The sequence below is a fragment of the Xenopus laevis genome, chromosome 7S (assembly GCF_017654675.1).
Source record: "Xenopus laevis strain J_2021 chromosome 7S, Xenopus_laevis_v10.1, whole genome shotgun sequence".
Lineage (NCBI taxonomy): Eukaryota > Metazoa > Chordata > Amphibia > Anura > Pipidae > Xenopus > Xenopus laevis.
The window spans coordinates 31,108,354-31,126,443 of record NC_054384.1 but is presented as its reverse complement, the minus strand read 5'-3'; the positions used below and the strand labels follow the sequence as shown (position 1 = coordinate 31,126,443).

Here is an 18,090-nt window from a genome sequence, read left to right as displayed (position 1 = left end):
TATTATTTATATAAACAAATAAAATTCAGTTCAAACCAAGAAATTAAAAATTGTAAAAGGCTGAACATACACAGGTTCCCAGTCAATGTAAGGGATCAGCGGCAGCACCCCAATCTGTAGCACATGGATTCTTAGGCGTCCATTTGCTACAGTTTGTAAAAATGTCTATAACCCACTGGCCAATATCACAGTGAGTATTATTGCCACTCACATGTTTACTAAAGTGCGAGGAGACAAATTTGACTTGCGATATGTGGCGTTCATTACACAAGTGCTGCTGCTAGCTTTCGTGCTTTTTTTTGGCAGAGTTTTTGGTGCTCATTTAGATGAACTGTATATTCTGCTATAAATAGTGTAGATTTTTTTGACACCAATGAAAAAATATATATATATATATATATATATATATATATATATATATATATATATATATATATATATATATATATATATATATATATATATATATATATATATATATAGTGAACAAAGTACCCCCTCTTGTAAAATATAAGGATATTATAAGTTACCGAGGAGTTTCATGACCATATAAAAACAAAATGCTCTGTAAGGCTACAAATTTATTACTATTGCTAATTTGTATTACTCATCTTTCTATTCCAGCCTCTCCTATTCATATTCCAGTCTCAGATTAAAACAGTGCAAGGTTGCTAGGGCAATTTGGACCCTAGCTACCAGATTGCTTAAAATGAGAGTTGCTGAATAAAAAGCTAAATAACACAAAACCCTTAAATAATAAAAATTAAAACCAATTGCAAATTGTCTCAGAATATCACTCTCTACATCATACTAAAAGTTTCACAAAGGTGAACAACCCCTTTAAGTGCTATTACTATTCTTATGCACTAGTAAATAGTTATTTAAAAATGACACAGTCTTGGAATGATCAGGGTACATGTGATGAATAAAGGAATCTATCACTCTATTAGCATCCTGTCCTGCCTTCACCAGGAACAATTGTGTTGGTGCAGGTACACGCAGCTGATTTCACAAGAGAAACAATTGTTTGGGAATTGCAGGCAGGACAGAATGCTAATACCAGCATAGAGGGCTAATTCTTGGCTTGTGTATATCAGCAGGTCAATTTCTAACTCTGGCATTAGCCTAAAAAGCAATGCATTATGTTTCTTATTGCTGCCACTGTTTGAATATTGCCTCCTAATCCCCTTAATCAGATATCCCCATAGAGCAAATGACAGTCTTCTGAGATCTCTTGGCTCATTTTAACCAAATAATTACAATAACCATGAGCCAATTTTACCACCTTAAAGCTTATTTACAGATTATGATCCAATTATTATGGTTATACTCAAATAAGTACGACTGATTCATTCCATCGATTAGACAGATTATGAATGACTTTACCTGTAGTCAAGAAACAATGCTTAAATCCTACCTTTAGTAGTTTAACAATTTTAAATCTTACCCAGGACACGTATCAAACAGATTAGTTATATACGAGCACACTGATGTGAAATTATGTGCTAATAATGTCAAACCTTTTTGTGATTTTTGATATTTGTTTAAAAATTTCACTCAAACTTTTAGATGTCATTTTGGTTGTTGTTAAGTGTGTATATATATATATATATATATATATATATATATATAATATATATATATATATATATATATATATATATATATATAACCCGTTATCCAGAAAGCTCTGAATTACACAAAGGCCATCTACCATCGACTCCATTTTATCCAAGTAATCCAAACTTTTAATTATGATTTTCTTTTTCTCTGTAATAATAAAACAGTAGCTTGTACTTGATATATATATATATATATACTTACAGTCCCAAAGGTGCACACCATTTACAGGATAGAGTACCTGGGTGCCCGAGCCAGCAGGGTAAATGTATAGGTGACGAATGGTGGCACTCACAGGATTTTCAGGCAAAATAAAGAAAAACGTTTTATTTAACTCGACGTTTCGATCCCTCACAGGGATCTTTCTCAAGAGTATACATGTTTGTATGTTTGTATACTCTTGAGAAAGATCCCTGTGAGGGATCGAAACGTCGAGTTAAATAAAACGTTTTTCTTTATTTCACCTGAAAATCCTGTGAGTGCTGCCATTCTTCACCTATATATATATATATATATAGACATATAGATATATATATATATATTTATATGATTTGAGGCTCTCCACCTCAAATCAAAAGGATGAATACAGTATGTTCCTTAAAGAGATTCTCTCATGATTTTTATGATGTAGTTTTTATTTCTAAAATTATATTACACTGTAATCACTCTACAATATAACATTTCATTCCTGAACCAGCACGTGTAATTTTTTAAGTTGTAATATTGGTGTGTAGGCAGCCATCTCAGGTCATTGTGCCTGGCCATGTGCTTTCAGAAAGAGCCAGCACTTTAGGATGGAACTGCTTTCTGTTGATTCTCTTACTCAAAGTAACTTAATGTGTCTCAGGGGGACCTGGATTTTAACTTTTACTATTTTTACTATTTATGGAGAAAAAAAATGAACCTGTCCTGCAGAACAATCCTTTCCAACAGTCTAAGATGCACAAGCATGATCTTTGAGATATAGTTTGACGTGATCATTTGCTCCCAGCTTGTCACTGCAAATCAGTAAATATAAGGGTGAATAACTGTCTCTACATGTGTTTTAGCAGAGACAATTCTCAGCATTGTCTATGGCAGTGTATTTTCTGGTGTTTTGTAGCCGTGATAAGTAGCTGCTACTAGTAGCTCAGTGTCTAAGCTTTATTTTCCAAAGTACAAGGCAACTTTAGGTGACTTCAGGAAAACGAAGCGACGCAAACGCCATAGATTTTCAAACATGGCAAATCCATGAATCAACCAACATGGATATTAGTCAAGAAAGTTGACCTACCATACAAGTACAGAAAACTGTTACCAATCAATATCCATAATACATGGATTTTCTTTTATTTAATTTTTCCAGAAAAGACTTCCTACATTAAACTGAATGTTTACCGTCACCATGCTGCCTCCAGAAGAGTCTTTCTAACAATGTCTATTCTTGCTTGTATTTTAATACAACAAGTTGCTGCTTAATATTAAGCCCCCTAGCTGTTTTTGCATAAAACTAGAGGAAAAAGGTTACTATTCCTGCGGTGTATAAAACCAAAGTGTCTCAGTAGCACATCCGCCTGCAGACAGACTTTCTATATCAGATCATAGGGTGCTATCTAGCAGTTCATGATTAAAGGAGCCCAACTGCTTAATATACTTCTTCTAATGGTTCTTTCCAAAAAAAAGAAAATATTCATCTAATTTTGTGAAAAGTTCAAAGATTAGTGATGATATTTGTAAAATTACTGAGCTCCATTTATTTGTATATGTATATTGAATATGTACTATTTATTTTATATGGTGCCCAACACATTTATATATTTTAATAGTCCTTTACAGCAAAAGATGATCCCTAACAGCAAAATGATGAAATCAAAATGAAAAGTATACAGAGCTTTGGGGCATCAGATTTGTCAATGCTTAGATGTCATTTCCATCCAGAAATCCCAGATGTTTTTCAGTGCTTGTACAAAAGTACTTTAAGACGCAAGTTATTTCACTGGTACCTCCATAAATATGCAAACTGATGAAACCATACAAGTATTAGTACTATTCTCAAAAAGACTGGCCTGCACTGCCACCTGTTGGTATCTTGGATTAATACTTATATATTATATATCTAATATATTTCATATTTTTTAATCACATATTCTCACATATTCTTTTTAATGAAAGTGTAAGACAATACATTTTGGATCGGTGCCTGCCTACTACTACGCTACTAGCTGCTTGTTTCCCTATACTGAACGTCTGGGGCCTGAGCTACCGGACCCACCATCCAAAGCGGTAATTAAAGTCCAGAGAACTAATGGTCATTTCTCTCTAAGTACATTAACAAGGCTATGTCAATAAGGGTATATATATATATATATATATATATATATATATATATATATATATATATATAATACATGGAATAATTCAACTACATATAATACCAGGTATTTACACATTCTGACAGGGGTTTAGAATTGGCTTTTAACAGTACTTCCTGAATTGGGTCTCAGTGGTGGCCCCATCATCCAGGACAAACATAAGTAAAACTGTGCGTGTGTATTTTGCTAGTTTTCTGCCCTCTTATTTAAAGGGGTTGTTTACCTTCAAACACTTTTTTCCAGTTCAGTGGGTTTCAGATTGTTCACCAGAAATAAAGAAGACTTTTTTGTGACTGTTTTTCTAATATTGAAGTGTAAAGTCTCATTTTTCACCTTCTAAAGCAGCTTTGGCAGGAGGGTCGCCGACTCTTTAACTGTTCTAATTTGATACATTTAGTTGATACATTTGTTATCTTCGTCTTTATCTTTGAGTTTCATAAAGGCAGCTGGAGTAATGCGCAGAACCAATTTCTAAGACCCGACCCAAACCAGCGAACTGCAACCGGCATATTTACCCACTTTGATCCTCTACCCGACCAGGATTGCCTTATCCGCAACCCGCCGACCACCATCAAACAGGAAGTTATGTTGCTGCAACCTGGAAGTGACATCATCAAAAGTGGGTGGGGACAGAAACAAGTTTTGTAAAACTTTAAAGGAGTAAAACATAGACAATAGTACATAACATAAGAAATTTAGATGAGACCCACAAACCGACCCGCATCTATACCCGCACCTGAAAATCCTCTCCTCGTTCCGCAGGGTGCCTGCTTTTTTTGTGGGTAACAGGCAGCTGTTAGAATTGATATAATAGTTGCTAATATTCCACAGATACTGCTGAGAAATGCATCAACTAAATGTAGCAAATTGTAACAGTTCAGAATGCTCCTGGATCGTTGAGCTGCCAGACTGAGACACTAGAGACAGAAACATTAAACTTCAATTTTGGGAAAACGGTAAAAAATAAAAGATGGAAAGCAATTGGAAAAAGTCTTTGTTTATTGCAAGCAATCTGAAAACAACTCGACTAAAAAGTGTTTGGAAGGCGAACAACCCCTTTAAATAACCTATAAGGTGGAAAATAGAAACATTTGCTGTTTTAACCCAGATTGCAATGTGTTTGTGTGTATTTTAACTTTAACTTTTTTTTTGCATTGCTGTCTACTCCTGTGAAGCTGTATTGATAGTATCACTGCTACCATCAACCTCACTTGCTGGTTGTGTTTATTTAATTTTCCTCCTAAAATGCAATATTTTGTGGTGGATTGTTCACACGCATTGCTCTGACACGCGGCTTGGCCGCAACCCTGATACTAATAAAGCCCCACCCACTATAAAGGCTTGGAAGTGATGATGATCCTGGTGATTAACAAACGAATGAAGCAAGATCATGGGAGGGGAAGCAATTGGGAGTATGAGGGTATAATCCTTCCTTAGACAGATGCTTGAGCTGCCCTATATCTACAAACCTACATTACGCTCCTGTAAGATCCATAGTATTAAGGCAAATTATTGGCTATACAATGCAAACAACTGCTGTACGTGGCTACAGTCCAGATAACAACACATTCAGGTTCCTTTTTTTTAAAGAAAGAACTCTTTCATGCTATCAGCCTCTAATCACTTTTCCTCACAGTGTGCTATTGTAATGTCACATCTAAGGAGGCACCACATGTAAAACAAGGAGTTCACCAACATTGTGGAACAGTAACATTATGCTTCACTGAGGTGATAAGCAAAAGTCACAAAACCTGGGGTTTTCAGGATGAGGGAACTTACTGTAATTTGGATCTCTGTACAGGTATAGGATCCCTTATCCAGAAACCCAATATCCAGAAAGCTCCGAATTACGGAATGGCTGTCTCCCATAGACTCCATTTTATCCAAATAATCAAAATTTTTAAAAATGATTTCCTTTTTCTCTGTAATAATAAAACAGTAGCTTGTACTTGATCCCAACTAATATATAATTAATCTTTATTGGAAGCAAAACCAGCCAATTGGGTGTATTTCATGTTTAAAAGAATTTTTAGTAGACTTAAGGCATGAAGACCCAAATTACGGAAAGATCCGTTATCCGGAAAACCCCAGGTCCCGAGCATTCTGGATAACAGGTCCCATACCTGTAGTTTAAATCTACTAAAAGATCACATAAACGCAATAGGCAGGTTTTGCTTCCAATAAGGATTAATTATATCATAGTTTGGATCAAATACAAGGTACTGTTTTATTATTACAAAGAAAAAGGGAATCACTTTTAAATATTTGAAATATTTGATTATAATGGAGTCTATGGGAGACGAGTGCCATCCTGTAATTTGGAACTTTCTGGATAATGGGTTTCCGGATAACGGATCCCATACCTGTACTAAAGAGATAAATCACTGGTGGAGTTGCCCATAGCAACCAATTAGCAATTAGATTTGAATATCCAACTACAAGTTAAAATACTAAAGAAAAGATCTGACTGGTTGTTTTCGACAGCAGCACGGACTTCCTTCCATTTTTTAGTTAACAGGAATTCTTAGTAGCTTTCCAGTAGCCCAGACTTCTTATAGCTTGCAACACCTAAACAACACTATATCTCCCCTTCTGTAATAATGGCATATTGGACTAATAATCTTACTATGTTATAGGAGAAATACTGTGTAAAAATACTGCATTGTAGGACAGAACCCAATCAGCAACTAGGTGGACCTTATAGGAAACCTAAGTTTGCTTTTGTGATTGCATGGCTGTTATTGATTGGCTATTCCCGTCCTACGGTGCTACTGGCACGGATTTTGCCCAAAATGTTATTATTATTTTTTTTTGTGTGTGTTTTTGGGTCATAATCCGCTCAGTGTAGCTGCACGCATGTCAACACCATACCTGTCAGTGGAGCTACATGAAGGAGCAAATGGATCTGCTTTACTCCACCAGCTTACAAAAACGCAAGTGGAGAAAAACGGATCATCCGCATAGTCTGCTCTTCGCCTGAACATTCAGGCAGTGTCGGACTGGGGGCCCAGGGCCCACCGGGGCTTCTTTCTCAGGGCCCCCCCTGCAGACCCTGAGGGCTGCTGCTTTAGGGCCTCCCGTCCGGTAACCCTCCTCTCCATGTGTGCACTTGCGCATGGGTGTCAGCGCACGTACTGTTTGGTTGCAGCAAAAAACTATGTGCGCTGAAGCGCATGCACACTGTGCACATAAGCGGCGGCAAGGTTGTCTGAAGGAAGGCCCTTAGAAAGTAGCCCTCGGGGCCCTGAGACAGAAGCCAGGAAGAAATCCAGGTTGTGGATGTGGGCTGGTGGGGCCCACCGGGTTTTTTCCCAGTGTCCCGCCAGCCCAGTTCGACCCTGCATTCAGGCACAAAATGTTGTGCAACTTAGTAAATTGCACAAAACTTGCTCCCAAGACAATATAGGTGACACATAAGTAGAGCGAGAGAAAATAATTGTATACTTACACACCCATCAACTGTATGTAAATCTGTTGGCATTAAAAAAATTATCATGGGCATAATGTACAAATGGAGCTTTGTGTTTAACTCCTGATCAGGCAAGGAAGTATGTATATTTTTAGTTATATATACACAGGTATATGACCTGTTATCCAGAATGCTTGGGACCTGGGGCTTTCCGGTTAATGGATCTTTCCACAATTTGGATCTTCATACATACATTTAGTCTACTAGAAAAATATGTAAACACTAGTGATGATAATTGTGGCGCATCAAAACTAATTTGTCGCCTTATAGACTTAAATGCATTTGGCAATTTTTTTGCCGTTTCAAGAATTGAAAGGCTGGTTCTGCTTCTAACTAGAATTAATTATATCTTTGTTGGATCATGTACAAGGAGCTGTTCTATTATTACAAAAAGGAGATCTTTTTTTTTAAAAAATTGGATTATTTGGATAAAATGGAGTCTATGGGAGACAGCCTATAAATAGACACAACACTACAGTTGCATTGAAAATACAAAGATTCAAAATGAAATGCAGAGTGGTAAAAGGAAGGCAGACCCTGCCCATACAGCTTATAAGGAGTACTGGGCCTCTGAGCACCACACTTACTTACATCAATAGGAAAAAGAGTTGCATTAATACTATCCACAAGAAAAGGTAGGGCTAACCATTTTATGTGAACCTAGTGCTGAACCTAAGCACAGCGTTAGAAGTAATCATGCTCATTGCATTAAGTTTATCGTCAGAAACCAGAAAAAAGGTTCTCTATTTGGAATGTTCTCTGATTTCAGGAAATTAATTATAGTTGCAAAGGAATGAACTCAGCATATTTAGTGCACTATTTTAGATTATTATTAGCGGCTGCCTAACATTAACTTGGCCAAATAAGGGCCTAGGCCCCAACATCTATAGAAAAAGTCTGAGTGTTGTAGGAAGAAATGGGATGCAGAGAAACACCAAATGAATACTGAGATATAACATCAATCTATAGGACACAACAGTGTACTTGTGAATTCTTTACAGTGATGCTTCACCAAACAATTACGAAGAGACACACAAAATAAACATCTGCACCACTATTAGTTCCACATGCAGAGACTAAGGCCTCATTAACCGTTGAATCGCAAGTGCTAAGGGTAAGAATTGTCCCATACATGATACAAGAGAGGACTGAACTTAACACTTGAACATACCAGTAACCACAGGCTCTTGTTGCCGTTCTGATATTACCTTAGCACAGTTACCATGGATGCTGGACTGACAAAGTGCCTGTGATAATGTACAATATAAGGACATCATTTACAGCAAGGTACATAAAAGAACGTGTGTACCGGTACTGAAGACTATACTTTACTCTGCTCACCTTTACCTTCTTACACACTTGTTTTCAAGATTTTGCAAGAGCTGTACCCCCTCTCTGGAATTATCGCTCACATTCTGTATGATTTTCTCTGAATTCCTCTGCTTTCAAAAGGTTTAAAACAAATTTCTTTACAGATGCTTACCCACTATCTATTCTAGCATAGCTTCAGTATGCACTATATGCTGCTAAATGCAACATTCTATTCCACATCTCACCTTGTATTGCCCATTCCTACACCTTCTGTCTTAACCACATCTCCTTTTAGATTGTAAGCTCTTTTGGGTAGGGCCCTCATCACCTCATGTGATATTAGCAATCCAAGCCTGCTCCCTGATCTGATCCTGGACTTTTGATGCTTCTCCCCAACCCCCGATCTAATGGAATCTCGTACGTGATGCACTGGGGGATCGGAGGGGAGGTGTAGACTTGCAGCGAGTTTCGCAAATGGGGCAGAGGGGGAACCCTGAGGTGACAGCCTTGGTGGACTCCAGACACCTCCAGACACTGGTTATTGGTTGTTTTGTATGTTTCTGTGTATCTTTTGGCTAATGCTGCACAATACATTGGCTGTTAATAAATACATACCTCCCAACATTTTGGAAATAGAAAGAGGGACAAACAACAATTTTGACCACACCCATTTTTGTGGCCACGCCCCCTAATTACCATGTTCCAAAATTTGGCAGGTTATGAAAGTCTGAACGCATTTCTGTGGTTTTTATGTGTTATTACAGTTTTGCTAATGAAGGTGAATTGCCCTTTAAGCTGCAAGTCACAGTTTCCCCAAGAGACCTGCTTATCTTAAATGGTTTCTTTGGTTATCTTAAATTGTTACAAATGTATCCAAGTGCACCTGCCATGTATCCTGGGCTCTCTGCCAAAAGCCAATTAAGTTAGAAATGTTGTATCTTTTTCTGGCTGTTCAGTGCATGAGATCAAAGAAAAAGTCGGGACATTTCAATAACAATCCAGGACTGCCGGTTGAGCTGTCAAAATAGGGACTGTCCCGTGAAAAAACAGTTGGGAGGTATGTCAATACATGTTAATAATCATCATAATTTTAATAATGCCTTACACTGAATACTGCAACCCAGTCACATCCATAGATTATTTTCCTTTTTATCGATAAACTGTCCTTATGCCCTTTACTTTCCTTGGGCTAGATTTACATGAAGCCATTAGAAATACTCCAGTTTAGGAGTATTCAAGCTTAACCTGCCTTCACACAAAAGCACATACACAAAGATCTCACTTGAACCCACTGTAATTGATTTGTTTCTTGAGTTCTGCAGTAGCCATAAATGCATATATCAGTACCAGTTATTAGGTTATTTAACTTGAAAGCCAATGCAAAAACAGGTTCTTGGCTGTGCTAACAATAAGACAATGTTTTCCTGATATCTGATCGAAAAAGGGGAAGAGAGCAAAGCTGCAAATAGCAAAGTTGGGGGACCACTATGAGTTCTATGTGACTTTCCTGCCCAATAATCAGTTCTGATACAGAAAAGGAAGTGAATACTTCAGACCATAATACTGGTGTCAGTCTGGTGATGTCACTGCCCATAACTGGCACAATTACATTTGAAGATGCTTCAGAACTCAGTTATGATGTCACTCATGACAATTTGTAAGCAGTGCCAGACATCAAAGCAGGTGGGCAATGCAAAAAGTCTAAGGGCAGCAGCTACCAAAAATGTCATACATTTGGCTCACCAGACCTACATACCTCCATCTGTTGTTGTAACATAGTAAGTTAGGTTGAAAAAAGACACACATCCATCTAGTTTAGCCTTTTTATTTAAATCTATACATATCCTGCCTAACTGCTAGTAGATCCAAATGAAGGCAAAAACCCTCAATTGAAGCCTCTCCAATTTACCTCAAAGGAGGGGAAATCCTTCCTGACTCTAAGATGGAAATCAGACTTGTCCCAGGATCAACTTGTACTATGAGATATCTTACATAACCCCGTGTTCCCTCCGCTGTTGAAAAGCTATCCAACCCCTTCTTAAAGCTATCTTATGTATCAGCTTGTATGACTGATTCAGGGAGAGAATTCCACATCTTCACAACTCTCACTGTAAAAAACCCCATCCGAATATTTAGACGGAACCTCCTTTCTTCTAAACGGAATGGGTGATCTCATGCCAATTGTTCCACTGCAACTACCATAACAAAGCCAACAGCCTTTCTTTGCCAAGGAATGTTTGGAGTTATAATCCAACCACAACAGGAGGGACACAGGCTGGTCACCTCATGTAAAATATCTATCAAATATTATTCATTGCAAATTAGGGTAATTGCAATTGTACCCTAAATAGTAAGCCCTTGCTTCCATGCCCTCCTGAAAGAACCAAACAAAATCAGAGATAACATAACGCTAAACACACAATGTGCAGCTATGCATTTGTAGAATCTATATACTAATGGACTGTTTCTAAAAATAAGTGCTAACCCCCAACTAGTTTGGAAAAATTAAGAAAAGTGGCCAAAAAAACAAGCAAGACAGCCAAACTAAGATGTTTTATGAAAGCATTTCAGGATAGTGGAAACCTAGTGCCAGAAATATTTTCAGGAAACAGTTCATTCCCAAACCTACTCTACTTTTGCTGAACACATGCATTTTTTCCCTCGAACATCTCCAGTTACAAACGGCCAATGAAAAACCAAAAAGGTGAGGTCATCACAATCTGACTACAAAAATCCAAACCCTGTAACACCACCAGAAATAATGCCCCGAGAATTCCCAGTCATCATCGAATAATACAAACCATCTTTTCTCCTATTTTTGTGTTAACCTGCCCTTTCACTATACTGTTTTTAGTACAAGGCGTCATTAATAGTGCTGAATATAAATGAACCGGATAAGCGTTATCTTTAAATCCCACTGAATTCCCCCATTTTCTCTCACATACAAAAACAAAAACGACATATCCACAGCAAAACCTGGTGTACAATGTTTTCAGAGTCCAGCAGAGGAATTCCCACCCTAATTGGTGCCTAAAGGAAATCCTCCTATTAACACTGCCAGCTGAAGTATTTCAGATAATGGATAGGGAACAAGTATTTGGCAGGGCATTGAAAGGAGCTCATTTATTTCCAAGACTCATAGGATGTTTTCAGGGTTATGAAGGATGAGAGAGTTCGAGATTGAAAACGAATAAAACACTGCTGCTTCGTTTTTTTTTTTTGTGTGCAAAAGCTAAGAAGATATGGCTATGAATGGAGACTGTTTTAATCCTATATGGATAATTAAAAAAAAAAGAGATATAGAATATCATGTAAAGCAAGGCACTCACAGGACTTAAAATATGGTGAAAAAGAGATAAAGTTTATTTATTAATACTTTTCCACCATATTTTAAATCCTGTGTATGCCTTTGCCATAAATGATATTCTACATGACTTTTCTGCAGTGTGCACCCAGGGTTTTACACCAGTAAGTGGGTGCAGCAATTTTTCCTTTATATATATATATATATATATATATATATATATATATATATATATATATATATATATATATATATATATATATATATATATCTATCAGGAATTGAGCAAAAGTTCCACTTTAGTGCCCCATGTGTGCGTTGGTCTGGGACTGGCATCACGATAGCAGGCAGCACTTAATAGAAGAATACCTAGGGCTGGTGTATATATCAGCAGATAGCTACCGACCCGGGATCTGAGGTTAGTGGTTATAATAAGTGGGTGATGACTAACATATTTCCCCACCCCTCCAGCGATTAAGCCTTTCCTTATCCTTTAACTTTAATTTTGATATAAAAGGACCTAGTCTCAGCAACTTTTCATTTGGTCTTTGCATGATTTTTAAATGATTATCCTTATCTATTCTGCATATATTCCATCTGCAAGTGAAAATCCTATCTGGTTGTCATGGACAACTGAACCCTGGCAACCAAGAGATTGACTGTGAGGATTCACCATTAGGGCTCTTACACACGGCGGTTTTTCCCTGTGCGTTGCTCTTTCTTCCGCAGGGGAGCGCAGGAGTAGACGCACTCAATTATCGTGAAGGAAGCTGTACTCACACAGGCGCATGTATGCGCCAAACGCAGGTGAAATGCAACATGCTGTGTCCCGCCTGCGCTTGTCGTTTACACGCGTCTGTGTGAATACAGCCCCCTTGAGTGTCTACTCCTGTGTAAAAGCCCTTACTGTTATTTTTAATTGGTTATCTTCCTTTTTCACTATCATCATTCTAAATTCCAATGGGCTGCCTGGTTGCTAGGACTTAATTGCCCTAACAACTGGGCAGCCCTTCAGAATGCAGTTGAAATTCCAAGTCTGCAGGGGATGCAGAGGTTAATGTATTAACAGAAAGGGGTTGAATGTGACTTCCAAGGCAATAGTAGCAGAATAGCAAAGAAACACTTCCCTACCATGGCTGCGACTGCTGCATGGCTCCTGGGGTGGTTAGGGTTCCTGGCTCCTGGGGTGATTGTCGCTCCTGGGCTGAAAGTAGCGGCTCGGTATCCAAGAGACGGCGAGTTTAGGGGAAGTTGCTGCAAGAGGAAAATGCCAGACGTGAGGCTGATAGAAAGAAGCCGGGTATGTGGCACGGGAGGGTAAGAGAGAAGGGACACAAGACTTGAAAGTGAACGCGGCCACGGGGGAGATATACTGGCAGCACTAACACAACGGAGAGAAAGCTTCCAAGCGCCGAAAGGGTTAAAACAGAAAGCTTATGAAAGAGGCAGAAGCGCCAACAGCTGGGCAGGAAACAAGTCGGTAACCTTCTATCTTCTGTCTCTCAGCTCCTGCAGCTCTGTTACTTCTTCGCTCTGGTAGTACCCTGCTTCTATGGTATTGTCCCTGCCTGCACATTACAGATGTGGCCGCTCTCTCCTCTCAGCGCTATGGCTCCTCCCAGGAACGCAACCATCCGCTGGAATTGTAGGGGGGGGGGACACAGGGCGCCCACACAAACTTACATTTACAGCCTGGTGACTCACTGCTATTGTCCTTAGTATAAGAGCAGGGGTGCTTCGCCAATGAGGCAAGTTGAGGCTGTCGCCTCAGGCAGCAGCGCCCCACTGGGTACCAGGGGCAGCAAAAATGCTGCTCCTGGTACTTTAAGAGCGAATTTCCGGGGGAGGGGGGGCAGCAGCAATTGCTGCTGCCTCAGGCTAGGGCCACACGGCACGATTTTGCCGCGATTCTGCGCTGGGCGAGTTGCGAGTCGCTGCGGTTTTTAAGCCGAAATAGCTTTGTTAACTTTGGCGCTGGCGTCAATGCAAATCGCGGCGAAATCGCTGCGCTAATTCACACGCGGCGATTCTTTTTCTACTGTCGCCCGGAAACGCCCAGCGAGGCAACTTCGGGCGACAATAGAAAACGAATCGCCGCGTGTGAATTAGCGCAGCGATTTCGCCGCGATTTGCATTGACGCCAGCGCCAAAGTTAACAAAGCTATTTCGGCTTAAAAACCGCAGCGACTCGCAACTCGCAACTCGCCCAGCGCAGAATCGCGGCAAAATCGCGCCGTGTGGCCCTAGCCTCAGGCAGCGGAGGGGCCAGGATCACCCACCCCTGTATAAGAGAGGCTGGTAAAGCACATAACACTTGTCACTGGCTGCCATACAAATATCCCACAAGCTGCAGAACAATATATTAAAGAGGTTATTCACCTTTGAGTTAATTTTTAGTAGATGTAGATGTGAGAGAGTGATATTAGGCGACCATTTGCAATTGGTTTTCATTTTTTTATGATTTGTGGCTTTTGAGTTTTTATTCAGCAGTTCTTCTGGCTTGCGATTACAGAAATCTGGTTGCTAGGACACAAATGACCCTAGCAACCATGCATCGATTTGAATAAGCATGGAATATAAATATGAGAGGACCTGAATAGATGTGTAATGAAAAGGAACAATAACAAGACAGGTGTAGCCTTGCAGAGCATATACTTTTGAGATGGGGTCAGTGACCCCCTTTTTTTGAAAGCAGGAAAAAGGCAAATAATTAAAAAAACAATGAAAATAAATATTGAAGACCAATTGAAAAGCTGCTTATTCGTTCTATAACATACTAAAAGTTAACTTAAAGGGGAACCACCCCTTTAAAGAGTGAGGTGGCTCAGGCAATTATCCTTCCACATAAATCCTGCTTCTCAACAGTTTAGTGGAACGATTTCAATTACCAGGATGCAGATTAAAATGCTGGAAAGAAAGAGAGTCATCATCCGAGATGAAGGAATCGGGCGGGAGAGAGTTCTTGTAGTGAAAGGGGGAAATTCATGGGAAGATGTTGCTGTTAATGGAATGCTATGTGATAAAACATTATGCTTAATAAAGGACTTATTTGTGTCTGAAAACACTGTGCAAGGGATAGAAAAGTAGAGCAATTTAGGTGAAAAGGTATACATTGTAATAAAATACTGGTCACCTTCAGAGCAGCTTTAAAATTAAATGGGGCCCTAGGCAGGGTAGTGCTTTATGGGGCCCCCACCTTTATAACTGCTTTGCAGCATTGAGCCAACATCTGCCTCAGTTCTGCCTCAGTTCCAGTAAAACTAAGGTTACCAAATAAATCTTTCATGTAAAAATACCCACAGAACTCACAGCAGGGTGGAACACTGGCAATTTCATGTATAAATACCCCTGGAATGCATAGGAGGATAGCACAGTGACTATTTAATGAATAAATACCACAGAACTCATAGCACAATGGCGCAGTGACAATTTCATGTGTAAATACCCCAGAACTCATGGCAGGATGGCGCAGTGGTAATTTCATGTATAAATACCCCAGAACTCATGGCAATTTCATGTATAAATACCCCTGGAATGCATAGGAGGATAGCACAGTGACTATTTCATGTATGAATACCCCTGGAATGCATAGGAGGATAGCACAGTGACTATTTCATGTATAAATACCCCTGGAATGCATGGAGGATAGCACAGTGACTATTTCATGTGTAAATACCCTTGGAATGCATAGGAGGATAGCACAGTGACTATTTCATGTGTAAATACCCTTGGAATGCATAGGAGGATAGCACAGTGACTATTTCATGTATAAATACCCCTGGAATGCATAGGAGGATAGCACAGTGACTATTTCATGTATGAATACCCCTGGAATGCATAGAAGGATAACACAATGACTATTTCATGTATAAATACCCCTGGAATGCATAGGAGGATAGCACAGTGACTATTTCATGTATGAATACCCCTGGAATGCATAGGAGGATAGCACAGTGACTATTTCATGTATAAATACCCCTGGAATGCATATGAGGATAGCACAGTGACTATTTCATGTGTAAATACCCTTGGAATGCATAGGAGGATAGCACAGTGACTATTTCATGTGTAAATACCCCTGAAATGCATAGGAGGCTAGCACAGTGACTATTTCATGTATAAATACCCTTGGAATGCATAGGAGGATAGCACAGTGACTATTTCATGTATGAATACCCCTGGAATGCATAGGAGGATAGCACAGTGACTATTTCATGTGTAAATACCCTTGGAATGCATAGGAGGATAGCACAGTGACTATTTCATGTATAAATACCCCTGGAATGCATAGGAGGATAGCACAGTGACTATTTCATGTGTAAATACCCCAGAACTCATAGCAGGATGGCGCAGTGGTAATTTCATGTATAAATACCCCAGAACTCATATCAGGATGGCACAGTGACAACTTCATGTTTTCAGTGGCAGTGCCTCAGGTATTATACACTTTTCAGTAATACCAATTTTGTTTTTGCCTTTGCAAAAACAGCACACATGAGCACACACAATACTCAGCTTTGGCCAATGTGTATTCACAGAGGTGCTGAACATTGCTATGAACATCGGTGCTAACTTGCTAACATTGGTTCTAAGTGCAGTTCCCAGTTGCAATTTTTTTACAGTCTACTCCAAGACTAGCTAAATAAAAAAAACCTAACCAGTTGCTACTGGTAAATGTTGCATCTGTATTTCATCAGCCCTATATAGATTGTCACTTTTTTACTTTCTCTTACTGCCTTGAGTGTTGTCTTGCCCAGTGCAATTTGTGTTACCACTTATCACACTGTGTAATTCCAATTTTGAATTATTGTAAAGCATTGTTAGTGTATTTCTATTCTGCCTTGTTTTGCCTGGTGTAAAATATTAATTGTGCAGTGGGGCCACTAGATTTTGACCATTTTATTTTTGGATTTTTTTAACATTTCCGCCCACAATAATTTTTGTGGTCTCTGCACGGCATACTTTCAAAACTCAGTGCAAATAAGGCACAAAGACTGGTGCATTCATATTTAGGAGTGATTTTCTTTGTTCTGAGTATAAACATATAGAAGATACAACTGCCAAGTGCCAATTTCGAGATTTTGTGAAAACGTTTTTTCACGAAATGTATTGATTTGTATATTTAAAAACTTTTTTTGTTGTGTTTCTAATTCCTTAGAAAGTGTAGTTCCCAAAAAAGAATGGTTTTCCAAGGCATCCATAAACATGCCACAAAGGTCTTTAATCCTAGACATAACTGAGGATGACTCCTGGCAACTCATATTTATAAAGTTTCATATTTGTAAGCAAGTACATAGTGAGATGTAAAATGCCATAAAGTGCAAGCTTTGAGTGAACATTTAAAACAACACTAGCCTGATGAAAGACTTGTACTTTGGTGATTAGGAGTAGGGAGAAAATATATGAGTTTCTGCTTACTGTTAGGTCCCATTTCCCCAATATAAAAATTCTACTTATTTGTAGTGCAGTGCTTGGACAATTTTGTGTTGTACTGCTCTGAGGATTTGATCTATACATCAGGCTTCTTCAAAAATATTTACACATTTTGGTACTGGTTCGCCTGGGGAATATGCAGCTAACACTATTGGTTGTGTTTTTGTGCATGACCATTCATATAGCATAAGTCACAGAGTGAATCTCATAAGAACTGCTGGATATAAATCAGGTGGATTTTTTGGTTACACCCATGACAGCTAATATGTGTTCATCCTACTTAAACTTCAAACTGGGCAGTCAGGTGTACCTAGTAGATCAGATGCAGGATGAGGTGATTTATGGCTTGCTGTAAAGCATCTTTGAGGCTAATGAAACATGGAGGATGATCCTTGCCTGCAGAAAAACACAGGGTGAGAATCAGGTCCATTGCTGACATTGGCTTTCTTCTTTGTCTGCACCCGGAACCATTGCAAACACAAACTCTAGATTTTTGGAGCAAATAACTGTTGTGTATGCCTGTACTTGGGCCAACACAATGGTTCAAGTTGCAGATAAAAAAGTCTGTATTGGGGCTGACTCTTTTTCCACAGGCCAAGATC

The 18,090-nt window shown here is 39.0% G+C and overlaps 1 protein-coding gene across 1 annotated transcript in view; it reads right to left on the bottom strand.

Moving 5' to 3' along the window:
• The window catches only part of pald1.S (phosphatase domain containing paladin 1 S homeolog), a 125,511-nt gene extending 111,833 nt beyond the window's left edge, over positions 1-13,678 (bottom strand). Inside the window, exons 1-2 of the mRNA XM_018227573.2 lie at positions 13,541-13,678; positions 13,187-13,309 (exon numbers count right to left, since the gene is read on the bottom strand). Of these exons, the coding sequence (XP_018083062.1) occupies positions 13,187-13,206 (20 nt within the window). The 5' untranslated portion in view covers positions 13,207-13,309; positions 13,541-13,678. The remainder of the gene's footprint in view (positions 1-13,186; positions 13,310-13,540) is intronic.
• Positions 13,679-18,090: the final 4,412 nt, after the last annotated feature.